This window comes from Prinia subflava, chromosome Z (assembly GCF_021018805.1).
Source record: "Prinia subflava isolate CZ2003 ecotype Zambia chromosome Z, Cam_Psub_1.2, whole genome shotgun sequence".
NCBI lineage: Eukaryota > Metazoa > Chordata > Aves > Passeriformes > Cisticolidae > Prinia > Prinia subflava.
Genome location: NC_086283.1, coordinates 26,881,512 through 26,906,806, shown reverse-complemented (window position 1 = coordinate 26,906,806; position 25,295 = coordinate 26,881,512). Strand labels below are relative to the sequence as shown.

Sequence of the window (25,295 nt, the reverse complement as noted above, 5' to 3'; positions counted from 1 at the left end):
ATTTGAGATGTTTCAGTGACAGTGGACACACCAAACCTAGCAGTGGCTGGTGCCAGGCTGTGAGGTGAGCTCGGGAGTCCTGGGGCAGAAGTGGAGGAACAGCTAGTCCATGGTGCCCTGTACACAACCAGCATCCCCTTCATTGGAGCTGCTCAGCTTGGAGAGGTGAAGGCTTTGGAGAGACCTTAGAGCACCCTCCAGTACCTAAAGGGTCTAAAGAGACCTGGAGAGAGACTTTGTACCAGAGCATACAGTGGCAGAAAAAGGGGAAATGGCTTCAAACTGAGATAGTAGGTGAAGATGGGATATTGGGAAGAAATTGTTTCCTGGGAGGATGGGGAGGCCCTGGCACAGGGTACCCAGAGAAGCTGTGGTTGCTTTCCTGGATCCCTGGAAGTGTCAAAGGCCAGGTTGGACATTGGGGCTTGGAGCAACCTGGAATACTGGAAGAAGTCCCCACCATGGAAAGGGTGTGGCTGGATGGAGTTTAAGGTCTCTTCCCACACAAATCACTCCAGTACTGGCACCCCACCCTCTCATCTCCAGCACCGCCTTACTCTCGTCCTTTTCCCCTCACCCCTGCTACCTCTGTCCCCTCAGCCCCAGACACTCGCCTCATCCCAGGCACCCCCTTCCTTTCTTCACCTCACCCCCGGCTCCACATCCTCACATGCCCGTTCTCCTCATCCCGGAACCTTCTTTCCCACCAGCCTCGTCCCACTCTTTCCTTCACCCCAGGTACTCCCTATTCCCTCAGCCCGGGCTCCCTGTCCCCTCGGTCCTTCCCGCCTCCGCGGGAGGCCGGCGGAGCCAATGCCGCCCCATGCCGCGGCGCGGGCGGGCCGGTCCCGCCCCTGGCTGAGGGAGGCGGCGGCCGGCGCTGGCCGCGGTGCCGGGCGGAGCGGGGCCGCGTTCCCCCATGGCTGTGTGCATGTGTCAGGCCGTGCTGCCGGCCCACGCCGGGCCCCGCGGCGAGCTGGGCGCGGGGCCGCTGCTGCGATGGATGGACGCCGCCGCCTGCCTCGCAGGTACCGCCCGCGGGGCCCGGCCCCTGCTCGCCCGGCGGCGGGAGGGGACGGCCCCCGCCTTGGGGCCGCGGGAGGCTGGTTTCATCCCGTAGAAGGGAGAGGGGGCTTTGGAGGTTGTAGCGGGTCACAGGGTGGAAGGGGCCGCAGTGGTCATCCCGTCCCGCCTCGGGGTCATCCCAGAGCGCGGGACACAGGATCGCGTACAGACACTGCTGGGACGGTCTGGTGAGCTCCACTCCGCACCCTCTCTGGGCAGTCTGTTCCAGTGCTCACTGAAGGAGTTCATCGTCAGAGAATCACAGGATATCCCTGACCCTGCACAGACACCCCAACAATCCCCCTGTGCATTCCTGGGAGCAGTGTCCAAATGCTCCTGGAGCTCTGGCACCTCAGGGCCGTGCCCATTCCCTGGGGAGCCTGGGCAGTGCCCAGCACCCTCTGGGGGAAGAACCTTTCCCTGATCTCCAGCCTGACACTGCCCTGACATAGCTCCGTGGTCAGGTGGAACTTCCTGGGCATCATTTTCTGCCCCTTGCCTCATGTCGCATTGCTAGGCACCACCAAGCAGAGCCTGATCCATGCTCTGACACCCTCCTGGGATATTTGTACACATGAATGAGGTCCCCTCTCCCCCATCTCTTCCCGAGGCTGAGCAGACCCAAGTCCCTCAGCCTTCCCTCGTGAGGAGGATGCTGCAGTCCCCCGGTCATTCTGGCAGCCTTCGCTGGACCTGCTCCAGGAGCTCCACATCTCCCTCGAGGAGCCCAGGAGATTTGGGATACAGTTAGGAGCAGACACCACAAGGGTGAGGCCTCAGATGGTGAGAGAGCGAGGAAGGGAATGTAAGGATTAGGAAAATTTTAAAAAGGAGCAGCAGAAGGGAAGAAAAGAGGTGGGAAAATATAAGTAAAAGAAGGAAGAAACGTAGTAATTTAAGAATACTGGCTCATGTGTGCCAAAAAGAAGGAAAGGTGCCACTGCCTTGGCAGGGGATTGGACTAAATGGTCTCCGGAGGACCCTTCTAGCCCTAACTACTCTGGGATTCTGTGGCTCTGCGAAACAACCACAAATCCAGCCAGCGTGCAGAACACTCCATGTCTGACTGTATCTCGGCTTCGAAAGGTTCTAAAACCCGCTCGCTAACTTGCCGAAGTGACTTGTGAGCGCCTGCTGTGAGCGCAGGCTGCCCGGGAAGCACGGCGGGAGCCGGGCAGCCAGCTGCGTTCCCGCTGCGTGCATTGGTCGCCCGTGAGGAGCCCGGCGGCGTTCCGGGGCTCCTGCGGCGGTGCCGCGGTGCGGGGCTGGCTGTCCTCGGAGCGCCACGCGTGGGCGCAGCGCCGGCCCGGGCCCGCGTCACACCGACACCCGGGACCGCCTGGCGTGGGGCGGCTTTCCCAAATGCGCACGCCTCTTCCTTCAGGTTAATGAAGGAGTGATTCCATTTCAGCCCTTCAGCGTTTTAACCCTCTAGCAGTGCTTTCTGAGGAGAGACTGTGGTTTCCCCTCGTATTTTCAAAGAGAACTCTTCAGATATTGACATAAAACTTCTGATTTCTCTGAGCTCCTCTTGTGATGCTCTCTAAAAATAGGGGACTGGTTGGATTGAGAGCTCTTGCCTGTTGTGCTGTTGCAGTGCTATTTTCCAGGCTTTCTGCTGGTCCCCTCTCTTGCCTCTGTCACTCAGGACTTTGGAGCAGAGGTTCTCTGTGTTTACACAGCTCCTAGTTCACTGGAGATCTGCCTTTTGACTGGAAGCTCTAGGTGCTGTGCTCGAATAAATAATGTGTCATACTAACTTGCTATAAAAACTTAACTATCAGGTGATTAAATATTAACAGTAAATAAGACGTTTACCTTCTCCAGATTAGCTTTCATAATTAATACAAAAAGCATGCATTCTTTTTCCCAGCTGAAGGTATCCCAGGGAGATGAATAATAGTTCAAATTTAGTATTCCACAGCAGGTGAATTCTGGTTCTGAGTTTTTTTAAATCTTGTTTGTTTTTGTTTTTATTTATTTTGTTCATTTTTGCTGCAGCACTAAGAACATGTACTTAGCTGCTTTCACTGCTGTGACCGCACTAATAAGCTAAGGTTTTTTATCTCCTAATAAGTAGTTTTTTCTCCTGTATCTCAGAATCCTCAGCTGACATAGAAGTTCCGCACTGGATTGCCCTAGCTAATGCTCATGACTTATTGTTTTGAGGAAGAATGATGAGCTTTCTGTGAGCTTGGTAACACTTTGTGACTCCTATCTTTCAAAATGCTTGTTCAGGCTCTCTCACCAGAATGTTCATTTTTAGAGAAAGACCTTAGGTAGAGGTTTTCAAACTGAGTAAGACAGTTGCTGTCATCTAGTCTCCATAAATACGAACAAAATCATGATAAAAAATGTTAACTTTAATCTTACTGAGCTTTTCTTTTTTCCTAAGGGGTGCACTGCAGAGTTGCATTATGTTGTTCACAGGAAGAAGCGGGATCTGCAGTGTGCGATCCCTGTCTGTCAGGCACGAGCCCACAGGTGAATAGCTCCCTGCAGGTGCAGAGTGGTAACTGTGTGCCCCTGTGTCTCTTTTGAAGCTGAGAAACATGCTGGGATGTCCTGCGTGACAGCATCCATGGATGACATTCAGTTTGAAGAGGCTGCCAGGTACAAACCAGCTGACAACAGTCAGATGTTTTCATTCTGGAGATTCTTATTTGGCAGAGATAAACTAAGGCATTATAAAATGGGAGAAAGCTAGACCCATGAACTCACTGCAGTCACAGGGCCAAGTCTCAAAATTTCTCTTTTCTACCTGTGATAGCCTGATGCACTCAGAGAGCAGATCCATTTCACAGGGCAGAAATAAACTGTTGTTAACTTTACTTGGCAATTGAGATGTCTGATGAGAAACTGATGGCCCAGTGGTCTCTGGCTCTAGTGAATGGCTGCAGGCCATCGCTTATCTCTGTTAAATAAGGAATACATACCTATAAAACTTACTGTTATTAGTGTTTTTGTTCCTGGAAGTTCTCTTTTGGTTCATTTCTTAACATCTTTTTCTTTCAGCTTTTTTAGAAAAAAGAGAAATATTTTACATTCACTGAGCACTGAATTGACTTGAGTCTACAAGACAACACAGGACTGAATTTGTTTTAACCATTTTTCATGGTATTCAGTGGGATAAAAGACACTGTGAGAGTAAATAGGACCTTTATTCCTAAACCATATCTTTACAGAAACCTAAAGCCAGAACTTTTTGGGTTTTGTGTGGTTTTACACGGTGCAATCTGGGAATTAATGAGTGGTTAGATGGGATAGATCTGGTTGCACGGAGCAGTTCATATGCTGTTGGTGTGGCTGTGAACAAAGCAACACTGGCTGCCAGAGGTAAGCTGATGTTGGTTTAAAACTGTTCATGGCATAAGTGTAAAATAAGCATGCACTCAAGACTTGAGACTGTTAGAGCAGTGTCCATTAGAGTAAGAACTAGAACCAGTGACAAAAAGAACATGATCATACCAAATCTGGGACTCAAAAGAGAATTTCTTCACAATATTGTGTGCTTCACAATATTGAAGTGTTTGTCATGCCTGGAATTGCTCTGTGTTTTTAATTTTGTCCTTAGGAAAAATCTAGTCTGTGAAAACTCGTCAAAGTCAGGGTAATGTTTCCCTTTCAGGTATAATAGTCCAGACTTAGTAGCTTCAGAGCACTTTTCTGTCTGGTTTCTTGAGAGCAGAACAGAGCTTCTAGAATATGATGAAAATAATTTTCCTTCCAAATTTGTTTCCAAATATTTCTAGTTCTTCTTTCACTTGTAATACCAATGTTCTATTTGTAACAAGAACTTCTGGTACAAATCATGTAACTGTGAAAGAAATAATTTAAGCAATTATTTTTCTCTGTCAGGTCATTCCTAACATCCTTCTTGTAGCTTACTGTGCAATTTCCTAAATTTTGCCAGATCTAGTTCATTGTACAAACATCTTGCATAAGTAAAAGGGTTCTTGCTACTCTCTCTGGTAAATCAATAAGATGGTTTTTAAGTGAGTGACTCACTGTACGGTTTATTTACTTAAACCAGTTTACTAAATCTTCTGCAAGGATTAAGTCTTGTGTGCTTACTTCAGCTGAGATTTAAACAGAAGTTGTCACAAATCTGTATAGTTCAAATTGTAGTTTTATACCATGATAACCTCTTCCTTTTCTTTTAACATGCAGCAGTTCAGTGGTACTGATTTTCAATTACATCTGGTTTTAAATTACATTTATTTAAATTTTATTAGTGTTCCATATGTGAATCATAGTCAGTTCATTCTGGTAAGTTTCTGAGTGGAAGTGTGGTGTTGTGTGACTTCTGCCCCTGCGTATCTGTAGTTCTGAACACTCTCTTTTCTGGAAGGGAGCTAGTGGCTCTCTTAGCTGTGCAGTTGGGAACAACTGCCTGAACAGTTCTGCTTTTTCTGTGCAATGAATAATGCAAAAACTGCTTCTGAGCACCTTCTGCAGAAGCTAATGAGGGCTCTGCACCTGCAGATAGCTCTTTCCACTGACCATTTCCCCTGCCCTATCCACCCAAAGGATTCCCTCTGTGTTCGTGGATGTGAACAAGAAAGAAAATATTGCTGTGTAGTTTGTTGTTCCTGTCAGGTCCTGCGAAGGGACCTGTTTCCTATTTCCCATTCTAGTTCTACAGTGGAATAGGCAATTTAAGTAAGCTTTTAACTTTAAATGTCAAAACTTCATTCATTTAAATTAGGAAGCAACTATTATTATTATTATTATTATTATTATTATTATTATTATTATTATTATTACTACTATTATTTTGACTACACTGGTGTGGTAACTGTGCACAATCCTTTGCTGTGAATGTTTTGTCAGTGCCCAAGTGCTCTGACTTATATTTTACTTAAGTCTTGGTTGTAATTAACTTCACTCTGCCTGCCCCAGGACTGCTCTCTCTGATTTGTAACTCAGTTTGAATTCCCTGGAGGCAGTGGCCTGACACCCATCTCTTTTGGTCGTAGCTCTGGCTTACCCTGCACATTTTGTCCTTTTACTTCCTGCTTAATGGGAAAACTTGAGGGCAAACTGCTTTCCTTCCACCCTCACAGCACTGCTTAGGATTGGGATTTGAGGGCTTTGGAAACAGGGTTTGTTCCTGTTATCAACATGGAGCAGGTGCTTTAGGAATTCCAGAGGGAAAGAAAATATTTCCTCATTAAAATTTGTTTTGATGATATAATAAAGAGAATTTAAAAGATAATAAATAATAAAATAATTAATAAGAAGAAATAATATAAATAAGACATAATGAAATCACACTAGATAATAAAGTAAAAATTCTGTTTAGATATTTTGTGTAGGTAAGTGGGGAAGAGTAGTTTTCAGAGGGATGGTGCTAGCTCAGAAGGGACAAGCAGTCCTCCTTCTTGGCCAAGACTTGGAACATGACTCTTTCCCCATCCTTTAAAGATGTCCAAGAGCACTTTTTGTCCTGGGGTTATCTCTTCCTGTGCATGTATCTGTGTGCCAGAGGTGCATCTGGAGTGTACCCGAGTGCTTTTGCAGGTAGATGTACTCAGTGATTTGGTGCAGGATGTGCTTTTGAGCAAAAGCCAAAATTTCTGGATGTACCTGGAGCACACCTGCCATCGTACAGACACCAGCAGAAAGAAGGAATGTTGCCATTAAGGTTATGCAGGTCTCTGAGTGGCTGTAATTTTATTGACCAAGTCTAACTGGTGAACAACAGCGTTAAATTGAAAACAGTGAAAAATTCACTTTTTTCAGTGAATTTTCAGTGCAGTGTGGAAGACACAGACTGAATAATGAGATGTTCTTCACTGCTTTTAGGAGTACACAGAGAGTCAGATTCAAGCCCTAAAAAAGCTGCATGTTTTCATGCTCTGAGGTCTTACTCTTCTTAACAGGGTTGGACAAATTATTTCCATCAGAACAAAGGTGAACAGAGCATTCAAAACCAGCATGGAGGTAAGAGATCATCACTCTTTTTCCTGAAGATATTGAAGGAGTAGAGCAGAGGTGGGAGCAGTAGAGGAACACAGCATGGGTCCAGGTTTATTTGTTCCAGATGTTTGCAGATATCTGAACAATAACACTGCCTAATGGCACTGCATTCAGTGTTACAGTTGTGTGTTTCCTGGGAAATAATCCATGTTACAGTAGCAACTGGGCCCTGAAGAATTAAAGCCTTTGGCAGGTGTAGGATGGGATAGGTGGTGTTGGTCCAGGCTAGATCCACTGAATAGGTGGAATTCAAAGAATTTTGAAACTCCTGATACAAATGTATGTATCTCAGGTGTACACATGATCTTCATATTGTATTTAGTACGCAATGCCTTGCCCAATCTCTTCAAACCAGAACTGAACTCTGAGGTTGCTTTTTGTGCATTGTGCCTGTGTCTGTTTCCCATTATTATTATTGAGTGGTGCATCTCACAGGTAATGTATTACAAAAATTTCTAAAAATTAGAAAAAATCAGAATTTTGAAGTCTGTCGGGCCTATGCCACAGGACCAAATCCAGTGTTTCACATTCCAGTGTTTCATTGTGCTTTGCACCTCTAAACACACATTTTTTGCATGTACAGATCTTAGAAACTGATTTAGATGAGGACTCCAAATGCCATAGAAGTAAATGGAAGGAAATATCCGTAAAACTACATCTAAGTGTCTTTTCTGTATTTGTAATTTTACCCTACAAGTGATGCCAAAGGAAGATAAAAGTTGTACTAAAAAACCTTTCAGAGCTGAGTTAATATTGTGATGACCAGAGATGTATCAGGGATTAGAGCAGGTATTTACCTTTTTCCTTTTAGGTGTAAGGGATTGATAAAGACTGCACTGTTTTGTCTCAAATCAATTGACAATGATGTAGATACCTTTTTTGTCTCCTTCCTCCACCACCTTCTTCCTTGTAGGTTGGCATCAAGGTGACAGTACAGGATGTTTTGACTAATGCTGAAAAGATTGTGAGTGTGGCATATGCAACATATGTGGCCAAACCAGTTGGTGCTGAAAAGGTATTTTTCCTGTTTTCTCCTAAGCTTGGGGTGACTGAGTTTCTGTGAAATAACCCAGCTTTTCTGGTTGTGAAACACAGCACAAACACTGTTTATTCTGATCAGTGATAGGAAAAAAGCATGAAGTTCAGACTTTAGAAGATAGACTTTTGGGGGTTTTTTGCAATTCACTGCCCTGAAATGGTTAGGTGGTTGTTGTTGTTGTTATTTCCATTTCCTTTTGCATTTGTTCATTATAGAAGTGGGGTCTTTGTGAGGGCTACAGTACTGACAGAGGCAAGCAGTGGAAGGGAGATCCTTGTGAGTCTCTCTCCCTTTCAGAAGCTGATTGCAGGGTGGGATTTTTTATCCTTCACTTCCCCTCTCGGGGAGCTTGTTCAGACATCACTGTTGAGACAGAAGACATTATTTTATCTCGCTTCCAATCTAAATTGGTTCTTTGCCTTTTATGTTGATTAGTTTTCACGCCAGGGCTGTTTCTTCTCCCCAGTGTTTGGCTCTCTGGAGGGCTTTGGAAATCAGTTACGGTACCATTGGCCTTCACATCACTGTGCCAGACAGGCACAGTCCTTTTGGAGTTTTCTTGTGAGGGAGGCCAAACGCTCCTCAGACTCTCTTAATAAACTCCCTTTGTATGGGAAATTCTACTTTCTTGAATGTGACTAGCATCATGGATCTGACTTTCTCACTGAATGTGTTATGACAGCACATCTGGCTGTTAAATATCCACTGGAGATTGGCAGAGTCATCCCATGAGCAATTAACACATCCAGTCACTACTGCTTTCTCTTCTGTGAGCATGTGGCACAGTTTGGAGAATAAACAGACTGGAGCAGTTTCACTAAAACTAAAGCCCTGCTCTAGTTCTGAAAGGCTAATGGCTAAATTGCTACCCTAATAATAGTAAAATATTATCAAGTAAGAATTGTTCGTTTTTAGTTTGATATCATACTTATATCATCAACCTGTTTACCTTTTGCCCAGATTTCTGGAGAGATTAAATCAGGATTAAATTGGTGATGATTAACTAAGATTAGGCTTAAGACAAGAATGTACCAGAGGGAGTTTTAGAGTTCAGTTCAAATTCCATCACAAACTAAAGTCTCAGAGACATTGAAGAATATTTTTTTCAAATCCACTTTTTTGAACAACTGTTTCTAAAGTTGTACAGAGGGAATCTTACTATACCCACCGTCTTAATTTTTTTAATTGGGCCATCTGGAAAAATCTAGGGAGCTCTTGAAAAGGACTGGAAAGGAGGCAATGAATCTGCAGGAGGGTTAGAGGGAAGAGTCAAAAGCTGAGAAATATTACTGGCAGCACTGCAAGACACAAAATGTTGAATTTGTGTGTTGTGCACTGCTTTATGCATTATTTTAACGTTTCTGAGGCTAGGCCTTCTAGACAAATCTCCCAAGTGATTGTTCAGTGGCAGCTGTGCTGCCATTATCCAAATGCAGTGATTTTCTTAAGCCAGTACAAGTTTGGATGCAGTTTGTCATTGAACTGACATACACAGAAATTTGCACTGACACCAATGACCAGTGCAACTGAACATTTTTCTGGTTCAAAAATTCTATCCTCAAACCTTCATATTAAGCTCATCTTTTCCTGTCTTTTTTTTTTTCCTTAAATGAGAACTTAAACACTTTGTGCTCTCATGGATGTTTGTATTTAAATGCTAAAAGCACTTTGTCATTGAGTTTTACTGAATGATTCTGAAAGGATAATGCAGAATCTCTTGAACTTTATACTCTGTGTTTGTTGTATTATTAAACTTGTCATCTTGGACAGCTGATAGGAAAAAGTTGTAGAAAATGCTGATGCCATTTTACGTTCAAAGGGCACTTTGTAGTGATTGTGAAATTCAGAACTGTTGTGTTTTTCTCTTTTCCATTTGCACAGGTTGAGTTAAAACCTGTACAGCTTCTGTCTGCAGAAGACCACCTGGAGCACAGCCTGGCTAGTGAGAGGAGAAGAATCCGTCTGGGCTATGTCCAGGTCTTTCAGAAGCTAATGCAGGAGAGCAACAAGGAAGGTGCTTTCTGTACTCAGCATAGAAGGCAGAACAAACATTTGTGGGCAACTGGTGGAAGGAGAAAAGCAGACAAAATATCTCCTTAGGGTTGTGGTGTCAGGTAGAAAAGTCTGTGCCTGATTTGTAGTTAGGTGTGCCAGGGGTGTGTTAGGCAGTTATTCTAGTAGAGAGAGATTTCTTTTTCTCTCAGAAATTCCAGAGTTAAAAATGCAGAGTTGAAGGCCAAGCATGCATTAAATAGATGCAAAATGCAGATCTTCACGTAGGTTCTGTGTGTGAGGTTTCACAGGTCACACAGAGCTCTGCATTACAGCAATAAACTTCTGTGACACTAGCTGTGATTAGAGAGAAGCATGAAATCCACTCAAGCTTATGGCCATGTCTTTGCCAGAAAGCAAAGTAAGAACTATGTTTATAGTTTACCCTGAGATGATTCCCAGCAAGCAGGAGTTTCATTACATGGAGGTCAAAACAGGTAAAAATGTTAGAAAAACTGAACAAAGGAAGATGTTCTTCTTTATTTATGGTAGTAATTTCTGTTCTTAAAGAAAGCTGTGCTGAAAAGTTGTTGTGTTCCCTCACAAAAGAAATTACTCAGAACAGTTAAGAAAATATGCTGGTATTTGGAAAATCTGAGCTGCAGCTCCATGTATAAATAATAGGCATTATGCGGTTTTACTGAGGAGAGATTAAACCTGTTATAAACAAAGATCTAGCCTTAACAATTTAGTAAGACTTCATAGAACTGAAGAGTCTTGTTTGGTACAAGAAAACAAGCTATTTGTCTTCATGGTAACTGTCTCACAGGGTACAGTTTAATAACCTGAGTGATAAATCAGAGGTCGATGGGTTTTGTCTCCACTGCCTCTCCTGGAAACTTCTTTGAAGGATACTGTTGTAGCACTAATTCACCTCCTTAAGGAGACAGAACAAGCAGAGTGGGAGAAAAGAGGAGAGAACATTGTGTGTAAAGGCTGCTAGGTAGCAACGTATGTTTAAAATTATACCCTGAAAGTGAGGTTTACTTGACAAATGGATCTTAGGGAACACCTTGAGTAGGTCCAAAGTACAAGTTAGTCATATGTTTCCGCACACTTACATAATCACAAAGTTAGTTAATTATGGCATAAGTCAAAAGTACAATTCAGGTCAAAGCAGCTCCTAGCACAGGTAGGCACTTTTAAAATTACTTGATGTAATCTCATGCCTAAATCTTTTCCTGCGAAACACCACTGAAAAGAATTGAGATTAGAGTGAGAATGCATGGCTAAACACTTGAAAGTGACATCAGAAAAGCTCAGGTAATACAAGGTGACCACTGATTCAGATCCTGTGTCTCTCATCTGTTTGGTGTTGTCTCAGGCAATCACAAGATTTGTAACAAGATGAAATAATCATGTCCTACTCTAACCTTAATTAAACACATCTGTACAGGTGCCCATCACACACAGTGCAGAGTCTTTGACACACATCTGAGTCGGTGCTGAGCTGCTCTGACAGCTCCTGTCGTGGCCGTGCTGGCAGCCCTGAGCAGCCCAGCACACGCTGGGGCTTCGGTTGCTGCTCCCCCAGCTGGGACAGGAACTGCTCCTGGCACAGGGACACAGGAACTGCTCCTGTCACAGGGATGTGGGCATACACAGAGGGCTCGCGGCAGCAGCTCCTGGGAGAACAGAGCAAATGTTCATCCTCTTGTTGCTTCCCTTGCAAACTGCAAGGCTCTTCTGTGCCTTTCTGATTTTCTTCTTTTCTCCGAGTCTAAAGCAAACTGCATGCTTCGGTGGGTGTGTTTTCTTCTGAAGGCATTCATTGATACATTGCTGCTGTGTTTCAGATACTTGTGAAGAGAAAGATGCAGTTTCAACTAAACACACTCATGTACAGAGCACTGAGCTTGTCCTGCCTCCTCATGCAAACCATCATGGAAACACATTTGGTGGCCAGATCATGGCTTGGATGCAGACAGTGGCAAGCATTTCAGCAAGGTACTTTCCTACAGCATTGTCTCTGCATGTAGTTCTAAATTGATGTGCTTTTAATATTAAAGGTTTCACAGGGGTTTATTTTATGAAGAATACAGACCCAGGCCTTTGTAACTTTTCTTCCTCCTCACATTACAGGAGGCCTGTGAACTATTTATGTGGGTACATCTCCCACAGCATGCCATGCCACTGAGACTCAGACATTATTCTGTTACACATGCAGACCCTAAGGCAAAAGCGGCTGTGTTACCTTCCTAGGAATCTTTGTAGAAAGGCAACACTGCGTACAGGAACAGAAACCTGCCCTCCTTGTGCTTGGTGCACTGTTTTAAAAACAAAGTCAGTTGTTTAATTGGGATAACCCCAATACTGACCCTATATCAAGTGACATCCAAAAATGAACAGCCTTGTAGGACGTAGTCTGCAGATCTTCATGATGCCAGAAAAAACACAAGTCAGAGAAAAAGGATCCACATAAACAGGGTCTGTTTTGTTGGTGTGTACACAGAATGTATGCATAACTCTCAGCAAGTCGCTTGACCTTTCAGTCCCCCTGAGTTGCATATCCTATGGCTTGCCACAATTCTAGCAATTTAAAGAGCTTGGGCATCTTCAGGTAAAAAGAACAAAGTATGTTTTGTGATGCTGCTTGTCAGTGTGACCCAGACACATAATCATTTAATTCCTCTTCCCTGGAGTCAAACCATTGTTTGTCTCCCTTCCTGTTCCTGGACACTGTACAAAGCTTCTTTGTAAGCAGCACTCAAGTTTCAGTCTGAATTCTCCTTGCATGCCGAGTGACCTAATTCACTGCAGGGACGTCAGATATGTTTTCCCTTTTTATCTTTAATAATTAAATGACTTCTCCATTCATTATTCATGCAGTTTTGATTTGTAGCCAGTGGTTGTACTGATAACAACAGATTTTCTGTAATGGTTGGATAAACAACTTGTTTTAGTAACATCAGAGTGCACTGACCTTACCCCCACGTGCAATTCCAGTGGCTTGAAGGGACTGCTGCAGATTTTTGCCATAATATGACTCAGAATATTTACCTGTTTTCATCTGATAAATTTTACCTAGTGGGAGTCACACTTGGATTTAAAAAAGGAAAGGAAACATCAGGAAAGAGAGTATTGAACAAATTTTCTTTGAAGTAATTAACACCAAACATGATTACTCATGTTGAGAATTTCAGGAATAATAGCTGGTGTCGGAGGCTGGTTGAAAACAGAGATGTTGCAGTTTTTGCTTGAGAAGTACCTACTCTCACTGTGAACCTTTTGTGAGGCCACTCAGAGTTAGACCCCACCTTTGAAGAGGCCAGGTAAGATTTTCTGTGGCCCCAGACTATGTTAGAGGAAGGAGAGAGGAGGAATAGCAATGGAAAAACAAATTTCTAAGGGCATTTTAAAGGTGACTCACTCTCCTTCTGGTTTCTCACCTCCCCACCACCGTTTTTTGGCGGGCCAATACATGAAAATCTTGCAGCTAGCAGTAAAATCATTTGAGTATTAGTAATATTAGCTTGAACTTGATGTATACTTTCTTATTCCTTACATTTGCAATAAAAGCACTCAGGGTGTACTTTTCCAAGAAGACGTGAATGTTCAAGCCTGATTTCTGGTTTGTTCCTCTCCTCCTCATTATTGTGTTTGCATCTTTAGAGTGAACATTGTAAATAAAAGAAACACTTAGCATTTTAAATCAGAAGAGCAAATTATTTTAATTTAATTACAAAGTAATTAAAATGTATTAGACTATTGAAGAGATGTACCAGTCAGTTAATTAGCTGCAGATAATTGTGTGCATTTAACAATACCGGTACATTAGTTTTCAAAGTGCAGTTGAGTTAAAAGCTAGAAGTGCTACAAAACTGTATTTTCAAATTTAGAAAACTTCGCCATGGAACAATCTATCCTTGATGTGCACATGGACTTCTTACTGAGAGCAGTGTGTTGCTTCGGAGGCTAAAAATAAATGGCATGTGTTGTATATTGTCCCCTCTTCCTGTGATGCACAGAGATCCCAGTAGAAAGTGAGGGGCTTTGACTACATGCAGAACTGATGAAGAAATCTGATTTTCGCTTGGTCTAGAGAGCTTGAGAGTCTATTTACACGGACTGCATCTAGTAGCCACCTGAGGGGTTTTTTTATTCTCATTTCATATCACACCAACAGAAAGCATCTAAAACCAAGCAAAAAGTACAAATGTTAGGACTGGATAAACTGACATGGCATTGCTTTTGCACTGTCCCTGGTGCTTGGTCTTTCTGTCAGGTTTCCTTTAATTGCTTAAAGGCTTTAAGGTCTGGCATTTTTACACTGCTCAGGAGCCTGCTCCCCATGCAGTCCTACAGAAATTAATGAAACTGTGAGGTAAGGGGTTACTCTGTAGGTAAGGGATTCATGGTCTGGCTTTAAGAGGGGCCAGTCTCAAGCAGTGAGAATTAATTGGTGTTTGTAAAATGTGTTGGAAACGAAGCAGCATGACATTAAGTGGTATTACGATGGTTGAAGCTGGAGTTACATGCTCTTTGAGCTGAACATGTTAACATGGAATAGATGAGTGTAATTTCCTGACCTTCCAGGTCCTGCAAACCTTGTTTCTGTACTCAGTCGCCCTGGCTGTGCTTTTAGCACAACTTTGTGTTTTGATCTCTCTCTCTCTCTGGCTTTCTTTTCAGCCGCCTCTGTCGTTCCCACCCCATCCTGAAGTCAGTTAACATGTTCAAATTCTGGGGGCCATCCTTTGTGGGTGACCGCCTGGTCTTCAATGCCATTGTCAACAACACTTTCCACAACAGGTAAAGCTCCTCATCTGTCGTCTCCCTTGGCATCTCCAGCACCAGCCTACAATGTGTGTTTCAGGTTTCATCAGTAGGATTTTCATTAGTGAATTAATTCTTTTTTCAGGTGTGACTTTGAGGGATGTATCTATACCTGTAACTGCCTATCTGTGCCTTCTTTTGTTTCACTTTTATCAGTACAAGTTTTAAAAAAATCTATTCTCTGACTTTCAGTTTAAAGATCATTTGTCACCAAATCCCACTCCTGCAAATGCAAACAATAAATATTCCTCTGAAATTCTGGGATTTTCAAGGGCTGGGTTGCTCCTAGAGATCTAATTCTTCAGAAGATGCCAGCTTCTTACCAGGATTTTCCCATCTTGGCATTTGTTGGCAGATCTGGGTTCTGTTTATTGGTTATTTTTTTTAATGCTATTTAGCTACTGCCATCTTTTATTTTATTACAGAAGTGTGTCTGTCCAGATTGAGTAATTGATATGCTATGCTACAGAAGGTGTTTGAGTCAGGCTTCTTGCACACCTGGAGGTACTGCAGTCCTTTCCAGCGTGTCTCAGGACTGCTTCTGCATCACTTGTAGCAGTTCAGTAATTCATTCAAACTTTCCTTTCAGTGTGGAGGTTGGCGTCCGTGTTGAGGCTTACAACTGTGAGGAGTGGATCAAAGACCAGCCGCGGCACATTAACAGTGCATTCCTCACTTTTAATTCTGTGAATGACAAAGGGGAGCTGCTCACCTTCCCCAGGGTCAAGCCCACGACACAGGTGAGCCCTCAGGAGCAGGGTGGTGCCACAGCCTTCCTTGGGAAGGAAGGACCAAGCAGGCACTGCAGTGCATCTTCTTGCAGGAGAGAAAGGCTCCAAATGAAACCTTTGCCTTCGAGTGAGAGGTTTGTTATTGTTCGCTTTAGTCTTCCAAAACTGAGAGGATCAGTGGAGGGTCATCATGACTGGAGATTCTGTGGTTGATAGGCAGAGAAGAAGAATCTGATGTGCTTGGAGATTTTTCCACTTGTCTACTCTTGTGCAAGGTCCATTGACTGTAGGTGAAATTTATAAGTATTCAGTGAATAATTATTTTTATAAACCCTTAACAAAGATGAGAAATAGAGTGAACAAAGAAGTCTGTGGGAACCAAATGCCATGATGTGGATGGGCTTTTCAGTTACTTTGGCATGGAGATCTCAGTTCATGTTTTCCTGAAAGTGGTTCATGAAGCACTTGACACAGTTTGAATGCTATTGTTGAATTATTTGCTGTGGTAACACCTGTCACTAAACTTCCTGCTCCAGTTACAAGAATTTTAGCGAACCGGTGAAGGCAGAAATAAAACTACTTTTTAACGTCAGGGACCTTATTTTTTATGGGATGGGAACTGAACAAATTGATTCAAGGTGCCTTATGTACTCACTAGGACAGTAAGTGTCACTACTGCCCGTTGCAGGCTGTCCCAAGAGGAGAAACTGACTTTGAAAAATAATATTTTCCTTTGTGCTTTGAACACCAGATGATGATAAATTTGGTTTATAGTTTATTTGGTGGATGGCACATTGAGAAAGAGTGGAATGTGTGTGGTGTACTGCCCAGCTGCCACTGCTTTAAGACCAAAAAGCACTAGGAGGATGCTACAAAGATACAACTCTTCTATCACATTGGGGTTTTTTTTTCAAATTTCAAAGAATATTGCTAAGGCAAAAAATAAACTACAAGTTTACTCAGCCTGTGGAAAGGTCACTGCCCAAAGTATTATTCTCTGTTTGCTTGTGTTACTGCTCTGCCATTTGCGCATCTGTAATAAATAATTTTTAGTTGTCTTTTTTCTGACTTTGTTCCAAAATGAGATGTGTTGCTCTCTGGTTCCCTTTTCATGCAGGATGGTGTGAGGAGGTACTATGGAGCTAGTGCCCGGAGGAGGATTCGACTTACCAGGTATAGCTGGGTCACTGGCAATCTTGATTTTGAAAACTTAATTTTATAATCCTCTAAATAAGGTTATTGAACTCTCCTTAATATATATGTGACGGTTACATGGCTTACATTTACAAATAATTATATTTCAGTGACACCGAAATTATTAGAGGCTACTTCTCAAGGTTGCTTTTGCCCTGAGATTCTCCTCGGGGTTGCTGGCCCACAAGGTAATAAGGGTCGTCCCAAGGTTGCTGTTCCCTGGGACTTTCCCCTGGGTTGCTCTTCCCAGAGGTAATAAGGTTTTCTGTCTTCTCTTTGCCCTGGGTGTTACACACTGAAGCCAGAGACAGAGACGACAAAGTGAGTCCACCGGTGTCCATTTCCAAGGTTGTTTATTTTTCGTTATCTCAGTCTTTTTGCAGCTCTGCCAGGCCTCCCTGGCAGGGTACCTTATCTTAGTTCTTTCTCAGCTCTGCAAGGCATCCCCAGCAGAGCAGGACACGCGGCAGACTGGGCGGATCAGAGAGCCCCGTACCTTATGTACAGTTCCCTTGACCCAACCACTGTCCGAGACGTATTTTTTATTTACAAAATTTTGCCAATGCCTATTACCTATACTAACATGTCAGTTCTACTCTAAACCAATCTCTAAAACCCAACTCAGCACAAGATGGGGGACGAGAACAAGAACAAGGAAGACAGGGGCCACTCCCCAATTCCTCCATCTTGTCTCTTCAGCCCCATATGCTAAGAATCCTAATTTCTATATTTACATTCTACAACAAACCATCCACTACTTATTTCAAATTCTTAGGATTTGTGATTCTTTCTTCATGTGAGCATTCACTTCCATGGATAGAAGCTCGAATCAGAGTCCTTCTGGGCTCTGTGGGAGGCTGGCTGACCCCCCTGTACAGATCCCAGACCCCCCTGTACAGCCCCCTTATTCTCCAGGGCTGTCAGAGGGATCCTCTGGACTCCAACAGCTACTTGTCTCAAAATGGCTTTGTTCTGGAGGTTGTTTCACTCTCTTTCATGTAAAGAAAAACCAATTATTGCAAACCAAAAATTGATGAAGTACCTGTATTTAGAAGATACTTAAGCCTATAGAAAGTGATTTTTCCTAGCATACACAGATGTGTAAAGAACCAATTTATGCTACTATGTCTCTTTTTAATTATGTTTTAGAAAATGCATGCTATCTGCTAAAGGAGACAAACCCTCTGATGCCTGGGAGACAAGCAACCAGGTAATCTGCAGGTGGATACAAGGTTGTATCTGTGCACCTTGTGGGGTGTGTGAAACAGCTGTTCAGGCTGTGGCAGTACAGGGGGACCCTCTGGAGTGTAGGCATGAGAAATGGATGGATGTGTAACACAGTGAAATTTCTCTTCCAAAAGGAGAGAGCAGATGATTCACTAATGATATAAGAGTAAGTTCGATACAAAGGATAAAAAATGTCTTTAAAACAGATGCATACAAGTGGTCCCTTAAGGTCTCCTGCAGATTTATCCCTCAGTGTCCCCAGTTGTTACAAAAGCTGAATTCTGTAGGGGAAGTAGTTTGGGGTTTTGTTTTTTGTCTTTATCCAGCCGTGGAATGTCTGAAAAATTGCAGTGAGGAAACCATTTAGTAAGCGCTAAAAGTGGGAGGAGATACAGCAACAGAGAGATGAGCACTGGAATAACATAAACTTTGCTTCTGTGGAAAGAGAGGTGAAATCATGTTCATTCCCAGATACCCTGCACCAAGTGTCTCTGGTTTGGATATGCTGGGCCATTGACTGTGCCTGTGTCTTGGAGTAAATGGTGTCGAACCTGAATTTAGGTGGATTTGTAGATAAGCTAAATATTGTCTCGGTGTCCAGGCTTTTTTGCTAAAGCAGGTGTTGGTTTGGGGTGGGGGTTTTTTGTGTGTGTTGGGGGGGAGTTTTTTAAATTTCTTTTTCTGCAGAACAACAAATGTAAATATGCGCACAGTGATAAAAATGGCTTGCTTAAGATTTATTTCCTATGAAATCAAAACCTGTCACTAAAGACTCTAAGGCTGTATTCTCTTTCTAGAGTTGTTAAATAAGAACTCCATCCACTGTAGCCAAGCATAAAGAACGGATATATTTGCATTTTCTTTGCTGTGAGCCTGCTGTGTAAAGCAATTGCCAAGATGGACCCAGCTTGGTAGCAGAGAAGAGGTTAATTTTCGAGTGGATTCTAATTACTTAAGAGGAAGATGGACAAAACCATTAATTCAGTGGTCTGAGAGGTTATCTGTATTGTCTCCCTGGTGGTCAAAGTTGTTCTTCACAGCTTTATAACTGGAGAAGCTGAAAACAGTGTTTTGTTGTCCTTTAATTAAGATTGTTTTGCCAACAGCCGTGTGAGTGCATCAGGAAGCCACTGGAAGTGTTTTAATTCAGAAACTACTGAAGTGTGTTTTCACTTACAAGGAAAATAAGCATTTGTTTGCAGTTGAAGCATAATGATAGAAAAAAAGAACACCTAATTTCTGCAATGTTCAGTGAAATGTACCTTTACCCCTCCATTTTCAGACATGTGGCTTGTGTTTCAGGCATATTTGAGTTACAGCAACATAGCTGCACTGACACATCTGGCAGGAAAACCGGGCTGGGACATAACCAAGACTCTGGATAATGTAAGTGCAGAAAAGAAATTACAGAAATCTGAAAGTAAAGCACCTCCCTGTTCGTGAATTGGTGTTATAAACCCAAAATCAGTGAGGAAACTTGTGTCAACCAGTTCTAGCAGAGGAAGATGCTGCTGGGAAAAGCAGAATAAAGTCAAGGGAAAGCATGGTGTTAACCCTGTTGCAATGCATGTTTTCCAGACAATGGAGGGACATCAGGCATCTGCCAAGGCTTGGTTTCTGGAATGTTGGTAGTGACTGGCAGTTTACTTCAGGATCACATTGATGCAGAGATGTTTTGGGATAAAAGAAGAGTGTTGCAGTATTTTAGTCTGACCTCCTGTGCCTCATAGGCTACGAGACATTGCTTAGTGACTTGCATGTAGACAGTAAGATACTTGAGTAAGAGCAGATTCAAATCACAAGAAATTCCAGTGATGGCAAAACTGCCAGTGCCATGTGTAGGTTGTTCCAGTGGTTAAAGGCTTTCAGTAAACACTGCCATTCCAAATAAACAGCAGACAACACTCGTGCTGGGAAAAGCAAGCTTGAACCAGCTCATGGAGACAGGCAGAGAGACCAAATGGGGTTGTTCATCCTAGAGAAGAGAAAGCTTTGAGGAGACCTTGAAGCAGCTCCCAGTACCTAAGGAGGGGCTTACAAGAAATCTGGAGAGAGACAGCATGAGGGGGAACAACCCTAAAGTGCAGTGGATTTGTTCCCTTTTCCCTGCAAATGAATCACTGACAGTTTTTGAAGGTAAAAAATGGCACTCTGATGTCTCTGGGGAGAGGAATGGTCAAAACCACAAGACTTGTAAGGCTGTAGAGGTAATCCAACCTTGCCGATGTAGACTTTATGTGATGTCTTAAGTCTAGAAGACTCCTAGAACAATGTGATTTCTGTTCTTAGAGGACTATTGATGCAGACCTCCTGTAGATGGTTTTTAAAGCTCCTAAGCATTTAATTTTACACCAAACTACTTCAGCAAGGTGCCTGCTGCATTGTGTTGGCGTTTATTTCCTCTTCCAAGATAGGAAAATCCAGAGAAATACAAAATCTGTGTTGTTGCAGAAATGTGGCATAACCAAAAGATGGTTCATTTTTTGATGCAGAAAAACAAAAACAAAAACAAAAAAAACCCCAAACAAACAAAAATCCAACAAAACCTCAACAGTAATGATGAACTTTATGAGTTTTATATCACTTGGAAATGAAAATCTGTTAAATTTCTCAGGATTTGTGAAGCAATAAAGCACGTGAATTTGGGAATAAAATCCTCTAATTCTAAACATTCTGTTGTACCCATCTTCTTCCATTATATGGGGTTTATGGAGATGCCAAGCCCTTCTTTTGTGTGTGCATTGTTATGTACAGGTTATTCCTTTTGAATTCTCTGTGTTGAGATTTAGGCCTATAAATAGATCCAAAAAAATCAAGGGAATATAGTACAGGTGTGAGACAAGAGATGCAAACCCATGATTTTAAGTAGTTATTCAGAGTATCATTAGTTCTGGGTGCTCTGCTTCATGGAAGACAGTAAGGGAGAAAATTAAGGATATTTTGGAAAGGGAAGTGCTGGGTTGCTCTAGGGTCAAAGGGGCTAGACCAAGGTGTGACTGATTTGCCTGGACCAAGGCATGTGGCATTTCCCAGGAACTCCTGAGAAAATCTGCTCAAGTCCCAAATGTGTAACATTTATACATCCAAATGTTTACAGTAATCATTCTTTGTCTTTAACACATGCTGGCCTTTTTTGTTTTTTTTTTTTTCTTCCAGGTAAGAATCTGGACCCTTGAGGAGGGCGCTGTGCTGTCATTCAAGGTGGAGATGCAGGTGAAGGTCCCATCCCACGTCGCCTTCTCCCTCTTGTCTGACTTCAGCCTCCGCCAGCGCTGGGACAGGCATTTCCTGTGAGACCCTGCTCTCTCTGGGCTCTGAACCCCCCGACCAATCCTCCTCTCTGACACAGACACTTCCTGAGACACCCTGCTCCTCTCTGGGCTCTGAGCCCCCTGATCACTCCTCCTCTCTGACACAGACACTTCTGATGTGCTGGCACTTCACTGCCCAGTTAGGAGGAAAGTGCTGTAAGAATCTGACATCAAACATTCATTAGTCAAAGTATGGAGTTTGGTGTTTTAGTGTAGAAGTAAAATTTGGTTTGTGCTTAGTCTGGTTTTAAATACAGAGTGCTTTTTCAAAAGAGAGGGATTGCACAGAGGTCATCTTTTCCTTACATGAGCACAGTTCCAATCCTAGACATGTGTATATTAAAAATGACAAAAATCCAAAACGAATAAAAAAAGAAAAAGTTAAAATTAAGAACTCAGGTGGATATATTGTGCATGATAGCTTTAAAAATCAAGGAAAACCTGAATTCCTTCATTTTTGTGCTGTTGGGGATGCTCTTCTACAGTGATGTTTCACTGTACAGTCAAAGTAAGAAATCAAGAAATAGGGTCCTTCAAAATGCATATTTTTAGAAAAATGATGTTTAAAAGTCTGTATGATTGGAAATGGGTTTTGGAATGGCTCTAAAAGGTGGTTGAGGTTTTTTATTTACCTTTGATGGTGTAGAATAGTGATTAGAGACAGTTGCATTGAAATTATACTAGTTTGATTTGGTGAAGCATTGTTAGTTAGTTATTTTATCCTGAAACATTTTTACCAGAGGGTGGAAGTAGAACCTTAGGCATATTTGAAAATCTACAAACTCTACTGAATTTAAGGCTTGTAACAAGCAAAACCTAAAGAAATACTGTTGACAAGGTGTTGCAGAAAACCTAAATCTTACACTCTGTGCCTTTCTGCTGGAAGATGAAAATCAAAGGTTCAGTGTCAGGATGGAGCCTGTTTGCACTGAGTTTGTTGGAGGAGATGCTGTTGCACATACACGTGTGTATTCAATGTGTTCTCAGGACGTGCGAGGTCCTGCAGGCTGTGAGCGAAGAGGAGAAGATCTACCACGTTACATCTGCCCCCATGACAGGCCACCAACCCAGAGACTTTGTGATTTTGGTGTCCCAAAGGCAGCCCTGCAGGCCACAGTGAGTATGGCTCTGATTTTAACTCTGAGCACTTTGGGCGCCGGGTAGCAAAGATGGCATTTTACCTTTTAACGAGTGAGATTCCTTTGTTGATGCCTGAGTTTGTACAACCAGATTTGCTTTGCAATGTGAAGGTGCAATGAAATAAATCCAGGTAATCACAAATTTTTAGCATAGTCCAGTATTGATTCTTTGATAGTGACTCTTCGGGAGTGGTCTGCCAGAAGGGCAAATAGGCCAAATTTCAAATGGGCAAGTTGGGAAAAAATTCATGTCCCAGAGAGCCTGTCAGTGGGCTGAAGCACTTAGCTGGGAGTTTGTGTTTTGTTTGCTTTGTACTCCCGTTCCATGTAACTACAGTTTTTACTTAGTCAAGGAAGTGCTTGAAACCTTACACATTTATTGTATCTGCAAATTCTGCCAAGTCCCTTGGTCAGTTTAACATACCCTGCTTTTTAAAGTTTTATTATTTTTTATTAGATTTCATTTTGTTCTCATGTAGTGAAACATGGGCAAGTGGAAACTTTTGGTGTATCTCACCTTTCTTTATTCTGTTTTCTTTTTGCACATTCAGTAATTCTTCAAGTTAACACTAAAAGGCAGTGTTCTGTACAGTGCTTGCTTTCCCCCTCCATCAGGGGATTTAATGAGTTTGGATACCTTTACTGTGACCACACTGTGAAGCCTCTGGGTAAAGGGTGCTTCCTGATTCTGTAAATGTGGGCTGAGGAGAGCAGGGTAAATTAAAAAGAAAAGGTGGGGAATTGTTCTCTGTCTGCCGCAGAGGTCTCCTGGACTGGCGCCTGTGCTGAGGCCTCACTGAGACTCAGCAGGGCCTAGGCTTTGAACCAGGATCGCTGAACTCGCCCCAGCTCCTCTGCTCTCCTGTGAAAATGACATGTTGTAGTCATGCTGTGAATGTGTGAATATTTTTAACAAGAGGGAGAGTGTGATGCTTGTCCCTGCCCTGCAGGGAGCCCTACACGGTCGCTGTGAGGTCGGTGACGCTCAGGGCGGTGCCCCCCAGCCCGGAGTTCTGCAGGAGTGAAATCCTCTGTGCTGGATTCCAGATCCACAGCAACAGCAGCAGTTCCTGCACCGTGAGTAGCCCTGCAGGGCTGAGCTGAGCCCCTTGCCCAGTCCCCCCTGTCCTGGGGCTGTCACCTCACCTGAGCTGACAGTCTGCAAAGGGAACAGCAAAATACCTCTGAAAAAAGAGTTCAGTCTCGGTGTATGGAGTCTGTCTTGCCCAACTTTGGCAAATCTGACTGTTAGAAATGAGCTCTAAACTGAGCACTGGAGGCTGCCCTGCCCCTCCAGTCATTCACTGAATCCTAAAGTACACCTCTAGAGGATGTGCATTGCACTGGTCCCTGGTGATGTGTCTCTCTTTTCACTGACTACAAAGGCCAAGGAATTAGTTCAAATTAAATTCCTTGCTAGAACTTTCGTATGCCACAAATCACACAGTCTGATTCCCATCTCTGGACCCATGCCAATCTTCTTTGCCATAGGAAGGCCAAAACTTTTCCATTTAAGAAAACAAGTTTCTGAAAACTTTCAGCAGCCCTTGGTGGCTGCAGTTCCTTTTTTGAGGCAACAGCTTTGTTCACAAAGCACACATATTTAACACAGTGTTATACACAGTGTTTCTTGCTGCACTGCTCTGTACGTTTACCTGCAGATGCTGGAGGATCTGAGAGCAGTGAGGACACCCAGATCACTGGAGTGCTGTAAAAAAGGCATGCTTTTTGCAAATTATTGCCTTCAGTTTCAGAAGCACTGTGTGCTTCTATTCACATCCATAAAACTGTGGTACTCATCCAGGCTCTGCAAAAAAATGACTGATTTGCAATCCATAGGCTTTCTTGTTTCATTTACTTTGTTCAAACAGGTGTGTTACTTCAATCAAGTGACATCAGGAGTTATGCCTTACTTAGCTGCAAATCTTACTGGCTCATCAAAATCCATTGAAGACACTGCTTTGGAATGTATAAAGTTCTTAGAGCTGAAAGACAGCAAGTGCTGAAGTTAAAAACAGATTTCTGAAGGGACATCTGAAGATTATCAGGCAGTTCTGGTTTAAATTCCTGCAAGGGCGTTGATCATTCTTCTGTAGGTTACTTGCTTCAGATCATGTAGTCAGTATTGGGCTTCAGCCTGAAAATACCTGGTACAAGCATTTTCTATCAAACCAAGCTTAGGCCTTAGGCTATAAATTCAATCTTTAATTTAAAAAAGATTAAGGAACAGATTCAGCTTTTGATGGCATTAATTAATTTTATATAAATGGAGGCAGAACGTGGCTCTGTAGAGCTGTAGTTCATAAGACTATTGCACTATTTTAATGTTACATTGAACAGAGTGGCATCCAGACAGTTTTAAAACACAATCCCTTGTAATCAGCAGAATCCAGTGCTACCAAGTAGCTTTGCCAGTGCTCTGACCTGGCTGTGCAGGTCCTTGCACACCCATTATTTATAAACCGAATACAGCCCATGTAAATTAGTGTTTGCTAATGTCTGCACTTTAGTACTTGTCCATTTATCTGTGACTCCCAATAAATTATTGTTTCTGAGGTTACAGACTCATCACAGTATTTGGGGGTGCAGAAGGCTGCCCTGCAGTGGTGGTGGGTTCTGCAGGAGCGCCGTGAGCTCCAGCCTCTGTGCCAGCTGTGCCAGGTTGGAGCAAACACACAACAGCAACTCCTGGATCCTCTTTTTACCAACAAACGGGGATGGCTCCAGGGGCTGTGCTGTGGTGTGTCTGCTTTGTTTGCTGCTTCCGTTTGAGCAACGA

General features: G+C 43.0%; 1 protein-coding gene across 4 annotated transcripts; it reads left to right on the top strand.

The window, feature by feature from the left end:
• Window positions 1–840: 840 nt before the first annotated feature.
• On the top strand, window positions 841–25,071 carry ACOT12 (acyl-CoA thioesterase 12). Of its 4 annotated transcripts, none has more exons than XR_010083387.1 (15): window positions 841–1,028; window positions 3,609–3,678; window positions 6,951–7,011; window positions 7,961–8,062; window positions 9,968–10,100; window positions 11,935–12,085; window positions 14,771–14,890; window positions 15,504–15,654; window positions 16,763–16,818; window positions 17,989–18,049; window positions 19,369–19,452; window positions 21,223–21,279; window positions 22,365–22,493; window positions 23,467–23,593; window positions 24,388–24,526. XR_010083387.1 is itself a non-coding variant. In XM_063421405.1 (15 exons), the coding sequence occupies exons 1-15, from the start codon at window positions 920–922 to the stop codon at window positions 24,520–24,522; spliced, it is 1,623 nt and encodes a 540-aa protein (XP_063277475.1). In that variant the 5' UTR covers window positions 843–919; the 3' UTR covers window positions 24,523–25,071. The 4 variants fall into 4 exon arrangements, 3 of the variants coding, with proteins under 3 accessions (XP_063277475.1, XP_063277477.1, XP_063277476.1); XM_063421405.1 differs by having other exon boundaries at window positions 843–1,028; window positions 21,223–21,356; window positions 24,388–25,071; XM_063421406.1 differs by having other exon boundaries at window positions 905–1,028; window positions 3,496–3,678; window positions 21,223–21,356; window positions 24,388–25,071.
• Window positions 25,072–25,295: the final 224 nt, after the last annotated feature.

What these genes read in the sequence shown, in the direction of transcription:
- ACOT12 (XM_063421405.1), top strand. Translation starts at nt 920, where the DNA reads ATGGCTGTGTGCATGTGTCAGGCCGTGCTGCCGGCCCACGCCGGGCCC. An exon ending in AACAACACTTTCCACAACAG is followed by an intron (nt 14,891 to 15,503) that starts GTAAAGCTCCTC and finishes CTTTCCTTTCAG; the next exon opens with TGTGGAGGTTGGCGTCCGTG. An exon ending in AGGCAGCCCTGCAGGCCACA is followed by an intron (nt 22,494 to 23,466) that starts GTGAGTATGGCT and finishes CCTGCCCTGCAG; the next exon opens with GGAGCCCTACACGGTCGCTG.